Source organism: Bactrocera dorsalis, chromosome 2 (assembly GCF_023373825.1).
Source record: "Bactrocera dorsalis isolate Fly_Bdor chromosome 2, ASM2337382v1, whole genome shotgun sequence".
NCBI classification, from domain to species: Eukaryota; Metazoa; Arthropoda; class Insecta; order Diptera; family Tephritidae; genus Bactrocera; species Bactrocera dorsalis.
Window position 1 is genome coordinate 33,244,270 of NC_064304.1, and position 8,815 is coordinate 33,253,084.

Here is an 8,815-nt window from a genome sequence, read left to right on the forward strand (position 1 = left end):
ATAACATCACTCAGAACATTTTGTTATTTAATCGTGAATTGTTTTATTTACAGTAAATTAAAAAATTCATCTCGGTCAAAAAATGGAATTAACTCGTGAACATTTTCGTGCGATCATTTTTCCCAACTTTCGACGTGGATTACTCGTATCACGACAAGAGTGCATCGATGAACTAAAATCTTTATATGGCTATGAAGCACCATCCTATAGCACTGTGATAAACTGTTACAACGAATTCAATCGTGGCCGACGCTCGCTCAAAGACGAATTCCGTGAAGGTCGTCCAAAAACAGCCGTTGTGCCAGAAAACATCGATGCCGTACGTGAACTGATAATGCAAGACCGTCATGTAACATACCTTCAGATAGAGGCATGCCTATGCATTTCTCCCACCAGCGTACATTCGATATTGCATGAACACCTGGTCGTAAAAAAGGTTTGTTCTCGTTGGATCCCGCACAATTTGACATTCGCTCAAAAAAAGGCTCGTGTGGATTGGTGTAAAGAAATGCTGAAAAAATACGATCGCGGTGCTTCAAAAGGCGTTTATAAGATCGTCACAGGTGACGAGTCATGGATCTATGCGTATGAGCTAGAGATGAGCGATATTGTGATTTTTCGATATCTGTGATTTCAGTGATAGCTATTTTTAAATCACTGTGATTTTATATTGCTATTGCGATCGCAACTAAGTCGCCGTTCAAAAGTCGTTGTTGTTGTTGTAGCGGCAGATTCTGCCAATTTGACACTGTTTGGCCGAATAAAAGTCCGGGCTTGTTCCACTTACGTAGACCCGACTGTTGTGGGAACGACGGAAACATTTTGTCGTTATTGGCGGCAAATTCTCTTTTGGCTCCTGTAACTCGAGTCAAGTTTTTACGCCTTTCTTTTCACTACATTTTCGCAAATGTTGGAGCGGTTCGGCTACCTGACACTTAGAGCGTATTGCATAGTTCATTTGTATGTTGGTATGATGGTTTCAGATATTTCTTAGAAGGAATTACCATTAGTGTGGTTGATAATTTGTTTCTTTAGAATACCAGCTTTTAATATTTTCAAGACCAAATAATTAACGCGGGTTTCCTAATCTTTGGGAAAATATTAAAAACCCGTAATTTTTTTATTCCATCATTTTTTCTGAAATTAATTAGTTACAATTCTTGTTTTCATCACAAAAAGCTTTCAAATTTGGTTTTAACAATAAGTAAAATTAAAAATTTTATTAAAACAAATTAAAATATTCCATTTTGATTATATTTCATCTACCACTTCAAACATCACACTTCACTTGTTTTCCTTGATACATTTCCTGCCAATATTAAAAATTAAAAAAAACTCAAAATTTCAAACCGCTATGACGAAAAATAGCATATACGATATATACAATACCCGGAAGAAAGTTGTTACATTTCGCTATTTGCTATTGTGATCGTAATTCACAGGTTCGAACTGCGATCACAGTTTCGAACTGCGATCGCAATTCACTGGTTCGAACTGCGATCACAGTTTCGAACTGCGATCACAGGTTCGAACTGCGATCGCTATTCACAGGTTCGAACTGCGATCACAGTTTCGAACTGCGATCGCAATTCACTGGTTCGAACTGCGATCGCAATCGCAGTTCATAGAAGCGAACTGCTATTTATAAAAAGTGATCGCAGTTGCGATTTGCGATTTTTCAATCACAGTGAAAAAACCACCTGTAGTGAAATATCGCTCATCACTAGTATGAGCCCGAAACACAACAGCAATCGACCGTGTGGGTCTTCCAAGACGAGCCAAATCCAACGAAAAAAAAAAACATTTTCGTTGATAAATATGCCTATTTATTAGGCCAGAAATATACATATATAGCAGTCCTCGTATCTGTTATCTTTTCTGTTCTCTGCAAATGGCGGGCATGTGAACATGCCGTAGGATTGTTTTTTGCTTCAGTGCTATTCTTAGAAATTGCTAGTTTACTTCTATCGGTAACTAGGACAACGCTAGCATCACGCTCAGCATCGCTGCACCTTTTGAACCTCTTCATCGCGACAAGATAAAATCCTTAAGAAGGGGATAACAATCCTATAGGAGGATTGCTTTACAAAAAGAGTTATAAGCCAACATTTTTCTGGTTACTTTTAGTAAAATACTATATATCTAAACAAAATTTTTGGCTTTCAGACCAATCGAAAGAAATTGGTTGAAGCTACAGTCGAAGTTAGTATGTCTGTAATGATTGTTCTTATACCTTAATGTAACAGATAATATTTGGATCCGTCATCTTGTGAATCTTTAATACTTTACACCTCAAGTACTTCTAATTCCGCTCTGTTTTGGTATAAATTAAATGAGCTAAGAAGATCTCGACGCAAAAAGAATATCAACTTTTAATCCAGAAAATTTAGGTCATGTTTTGAGTTATTATATTACCATAAACTAATTTAATAAATGAAAAGATGCGGCGACTCACAGAAGGTTTCAAGATCGCACCCCCTGAGGTGATCTAGTGACTGATGCCCAGAGCATATTAAAATTATGGAGTGAACACTTCTAAAACCTGCAAGTGGCAGTGAAAGTATAACACCAGAAGATGGTGAACCCAACCCGGGACGTTCCACTACCCGACCATGAAGAAATTCGAATAGCAATTATCCGTCTGAACAGCAACAAAGTGAAGGGGTCGATGGATTTCCGGCCGAGCTATTCAAATACGATGATAAGGAGCATGCATCAGGTTCTTTATATTTAGAATATGGTCAGACGAAAGCTTGCCCGATGATTGGAATTTAAATGTGTTCTGCCCAATCCAGAAAAATTGAGCTGCTCTAACCACCGTAGGAAAGACTCTTCAACATCACATATAAGGTTCTATCGACCTTACTGTGTGAAAGATTTTAGACCACCGCCAAGAATATGATTGGAACATATCAGTGTGGCTTTAGGCCTGGAAAATCGACAACTGATCAGATATTCACCATGAACCAAATTTTGGAAAAGACACGTAAAAATAGGATCGATTTGAAAGCTGCTTTTGACAGCACGAAAAGAAGCTGCCTTTATGCCGCGATTTCTGAATTTGGTACCCCCGCAAAACTAATACCGCTGTGTAAACTGCCGTTGGGCAACACCAAAAGCTCCGTCAGGATCGGGAAGGACCTCTCCGAGCCGTTCGATACCAATCGAGATTTCAGACAAGGCGACTATTTCGTCTGTCTTGGAAGCAGTATTAACACCAAGTATAACGTCAATCTCGAAATCCAACGCAGAATAACTCTTGCCAAAAGGTGCTACTTCGGAATTAGTAGCAATAGAGAAGTAAAGTCCTCTCGACGATCAAAGACTAAACTCCACAAGGCACTCATCATCGCTTTCCTGCTATATGGTGCAGAGGCATGGACGATGGCAACATCTGATGAGTCGGCGTTACGAGTTTTCGAGAGAAAGATTCTATGTAAGATTTATGGTCCTTTGGGCATTGACAAAGGCAAATACCGCAGTTGATAGCACGATGAGCTGGTCAAGATACTTAGTTCAAAGACAGCAGCTACACTGGCTAGGTCGTGTCGTCCGAATGGATGAAAAGAATCTAGCTCTGAGAATATTCGACGCAGTACTTGTCATGGGAAGTAGAAGAAGAGGAAGACCTCAACTCTGTTGGAAAGAGCTTACCAGCAAGTATTTCACTATAATTATATAATCGAAATTTTCAAAAACAAATTTTAAAATTATTAGTCACTTCAATTACAATTATCTGTTGAACATCTTGTCCCTGTTTAGATATTCCTAACTCATAGCTTTGTTGCATAACTTTCGCATGCGTCAAAATAACAATGTGCCCAAATGGAATTGATGAGATGCTTGGAGAGTCGCTTTACGGCCGCTTATTAAAGGCCTCAGCAGCAAGCAAAAAAGGGACCAAGGCAGGAGGGCAGTTAGGAAGGCAAGTGGGTGTATTTTCAATAAAACTGTTACCAAAGACTGCAAATAAAACGCTTCCTCGCTTAAAAGTTGTCGACTTCAGGTCCCCCAACCACCAGAATATCCCATTATATGCATATGCAACGTAATGGGAAGTCACAAGCTTTGTTTTTGTGCATTTCGTTAAAACAAATAAAGACAAAAACACAAGTGTACAACAAACAACGTAAGACGACACTCGGCGCTGAACATTAACCGCAAGTGTGTTGCGCTTGAAATGCGTATTTGTGCAACAGACAGTCAAAGTGCGGCTCGAGAAGCAGCAGAAGAAAGACTAAATGCACAATGTGCGGGCAAAGTACGAAAGTGTTGCCGACAGTAATTTGCACATTTATGGCACGTGCCCGCTCCTCATGTGTTCTCGCAGCTTTCTTGAGGTTCTTGGCCACCTAACGATGCTACATAAATGCATACTTTTACTTGCCGCGTGTTCTTGCACTTGAACGTAACAGCATTACATCGTTTCTCCACATTTCTATGTGTGTGGGGTCCCCATTGTACTTTGCCGCAACCCTGAAGTTGTTTGTTAGTTAAACATTGTATATTATGTAACCAAAAATGCAGATGAGAGACATAAAGAGTCAGGTTTATGAGACACTAGAGACCGTTAAAAAGAACCAACTCTTTAGATTTTTGTACAAAAATTCGGAAAATGTTGTCTGGAGATGTGCGATGTTTATGCTGTGTCAAAAATTTGGTTGGGTGTATATGTATATATTGCTATGGGCAAAAAAAAGTAAGACTTTTTAATTTAATTTTCAGGGAATAGTCAGAAATCTAACTGACATCATCATTGGAATATCGGAAGGAACAGTAAAAACCATTTTGAAATATCATTTGAGCCTAAGAAAAGTGAAAACACGATTGGTTCCAACATCACTAAACTTTTTCGAGAAACAGAGTCGCGTTTACGTCTGTGAAACAATGCTTTCCGACTGGTGATGTGTCCTGGATCTATATGTCACGACTTCGAAACATATGATCATTCGGCCGCATATCGTAGCAAAGGTGAGCGGAAGCCGAAAAAATCACATCAAAACAGGTCAAAAATCAAGGTTAAGTTGACAGTTTTCTTCGATTATCGAGGTATAGTGCACTCTAATTTCCTTCCGACTGACCAAACAACCAACAGGGAATACTATTTGCGTATTATGTGTCGTTTGCGCGAAGCTATTCGTAAAAAGAGGCCGAAATTATGGGTTTTTGCACTATGATAATGCACCGTCGCATACTGCATTGATTCTTCATGAGATTTCCTCAAAATTTGCGATACAACCTGCGTAATCGCTGGATTCAGCTTCGTGAGATTTCTGACTCTTCATAAAACTCAAACCAAAATCGATTTGGGGAAACCGTTTTGAGTCATATTTTCCACACATCCATTTCACCTCAATAAGATGCTCGTTCATTGGAACCTTATATATTGGACCACTATAGCAAGTAACTCTCATACAAATTATCCGATCAAACTAAAGCTGTTGTGTGAAAATCTTCACGAAATTTGATGTAATCTCCAGAAATATTATTCGAATCGAACCACTATAGCATATACATAGCTGTCATACAAACTCACAGATAAAACTCAAAGTAAACAAAGAGTCAAACAAAAAAATGGGACTAAACAAAAAGGAATTCCTTCAAAGGTGATTTTTATCAGTTAAAATTTTTTGGTTCCTGAAATGGATCCATATTTCTCACAGCTTCGAAAATACTTCAAGAAAGTCGGCGGCTTTTAGCTGGCTTATAGCCAATGTTAAGATAAATTGAACTTGGCTTCATTTCAATTTTCTTTCCAGAGACTATTCTCAGGAATATGACACCCTATCTTTAGAATTTAAAAATAATTCCTTAGAGAAGTCCCTGTTCAAAGAAGTTGACGAGTTAATAAACTATGAAGAACGCGAGCCTACAAAGGAAAGAATTTAAATTTTTTTAATAAAACCCGAAAAGTACAGGTAGTTCCAAATAATGGTTATGTAGGATTCACCGAAATTAAGTATATAATTTTCATATTATGAAAGCTGACCTACAGATATTAAATCTATGGAAAGCATCGATAAGAAGCAGTGACCCAAAATCATAAATATGAACATACATAAACTACGAAACACATTTCTTTCAACAGAATACGAGACCAAATAGAATAGTAAACAAAACAAATCACTGATAAGAAATCTATATATATAATATATTATATTCCGATACATATGTACATACGCCAGCATGCTTATCTGAAATGCTACGCAATCGCTCAGACCACGCATCGCCACTCCACAGTTTAGTCAAGCTCAAAACTTTTCCGCGTCAACAACAACCGTATGATAGTTCCGAAAAAGTGCGTCATAGAATAATAGTTCGAAATCGAAAATGCGGAAAATTTATAAACCATTATTGGTGCTACTGCTGCTGCAAGCTGCTCAGAAGCACATCGCCGCAAAACCCACAGTGCCACAATACAACAATGCTACACTACAACTCTCGCGTGGCATACAAATGTCGGCATATATGAATGGGAATGCAAATCCGTGCGACAACTTCTACAACTGGGCCTGTGGACGATGGGCGTTTAATCATCCCGCGTCGGCAGGGAAGAACAAAACCTCATTTGTAGGTCTACTGGAGGATTTGTATGTAAGCAAATGTGCCGCAGCGTTGCAGGAGCCTGACAGTGAGAGCAGCAATAATAACGGTGCAGCAGCGACTGATATATACCTGAACAATCTACTGAAGGCGGTCTTCGACTCATGCCGTGATACGCAGACCATTAAGACCGTGGGTTATGCGCCTATTTGGGATGCACTTAATTTTCAAATCGGCTGGCCGCTCATAACCGACAATGATTGGTTCGAAGACGAGTATGATTGGCTCAAACTTGTTGTGTTGGCAAAGCGTAAATTCAATGTGGACGTTTTTATAGCGTTCGACGTAGTAACGGATCTACAGCACGCGGACAAAAGTCGCATACAACTAGGCGCGCCTACTTTAGAGTTGGAGAAACACGCCAACTATGCGCGCTACGTACAAAATAAGCTGCAACAATTCTTTCCCGAAATGAGTAACGCTTGGGCGCAAGAGCTCGCCTCGCAGGTGCAGCAAGTTGAAAAACAGTTGGGCAAGGTATTGCAGAATGTGACACAAGAAGCAGCGCCACTCGAACGCTATGTGGCTGAACTGAAGGCCTCCTACGGCAGTTTTGTAGATTTAAGCCGCTATCTGCAGCTGATGTTCGATCGCCCGATTAACGAAAAGGTTTATGAAACCCCGAAGGGGTATTTCAAAAATCTTGTCGATATCATTAGACTCACACCGAAACTGACGCTAGCCAATTATACGCTCTGGAAGGTTTTGGACCGCTTCGACTTGGGTGGCAGCAAAGAGTTTTGTGTGCACAAATTGATCGACTTTTTTCCACATGAAATGGAGTATTTCTACAACCGCAATTACGAAGATACCGAACTATTCCAAGAGCTACAGACAATGTTCCACACCATCAAATATAACCTAAATAACGAGCTACAAACTTCGCCGCGTTTCAGTTGGATATCGCCAAAGACACTGCAGAACTTACGCGAGAAACTGCGGGCAATGCGCATAGAGGTCTTGCAACCGCAGGAGCATATCGGTTTCTTTCAAGGTGGCATCAAGCCCGCCAACATGTACCCCGATCAATACTACAATAATATCATCAATTTGCTAGAGTGGCAAAATGAAAAGCAATTACTCCAGCTACATCAGGCCGCCGCGTTACTGCATGTACCGCAAAGTAGTCCGTCGTATACGCTAAAGTTGCTGCCCACTTACAATACACAAACGAATACCATACAATTCCCAGTGGTCTTCCTACAGCCACGCTTCTTCTGGGACACCTCGTACCCGACATCCATAAAATATGGCACTTTCGGTTTCGTTTTGGCGCAACAAATTGTACGTGGCCTTAGTGAGAACGACAGCGAAGCTGGTCAACAGAAAGTGTGGGATATTGCCTCCGAATTGACCTTCGTCAAACGTTCCAGCTGTTTTGCTGATCAGCCGTATTATTCAGCGAAAGAGTTTAAAGGCAAAAATGTAAACGATCGCGAACGCCTGAAGAAGGCCTTCATAGATAATGGTGGTCTTTCTTTAGCTTATCGCTTGTATGAGAAGTGGACGCAGGGCAAAAGTGAGCAAGACATCAGCGTCTTACCACGTTTGCCAAACAAACATAGACAGCAGTTCTTCCTCGCTTATGCGCAGCTCTCCTGTGCGGATTATGCCGACGAAGTGCCCGAGTTTGTGGACTTACCGGAAGCGTTGCGTGTAAACGGTGCTGTGGCGAACTTAAATGAGTTTGGAAATGCATTTGAATGTGGAGTGGAGCATACGATGAAGGACAAATGCGTTATATTTTAGTTAGAATATAATAAAGATTTTATTGTTAGTTGTTAGAATTATAGTCTAAGTAAATACTGCTGAAATAAAGTAGCATAGATGATGAAAAAATTATAGTTCGTCGTTTGAACAATGTGACTGATTCTACATGTCTTGCCAGGCTTAAGGGAACGAAAAACATTTATAATAGAGAGTTAATTTATGCTTCACAGGTCAACTCTTGTAGATTTCACGTTTTAGGTTGGTCGATTTACTACCCAGATCGTACGACATCACACACCTAGACTTTTTCCTGTGGTGATATGTAAACTCTAAAGTCTACGTGGGCAATCCCGCTTCGATTCAGGCCTTGCAGCAAAACATTTCGCGTGTTATGTGTCACGTGTGTGGGATAAACTGATTTAATCATCCATATTTCAGTGTGACATAGGTTCTTAAAGAGAGGAAGAGAGATCGGTCGATGATTTTTTTATTTATTTCAAAT

General features: G+C 40.0%; 1 protein-coding gene across 1 annotated transcript; it reads left to right on the forward strand.

Moving 5' to 3' along the window:
• The first annotated feature begins 6,227 nt into the window (after positions 1-6,227).
• Positions 6,228-8,441, forward strand: LOC105231816 (phosphate-regulating neutral endopeptidase PHEX). The gene has a single exon (XM_011213286.3). It carries the CDS (start codon positions 6,331-6,333, stop codon positions 8,350-8,352), a length of 2,022 nt encoding a protein of 673 aa, XP_011211588.2. The 5' UTR covers positions 6,228-6,330; the 3' UTR covers positions 8,353-8,441.
• The last annotated feature ends 374 nt before the right edge of the window (positions 8,442-8,815 follow it).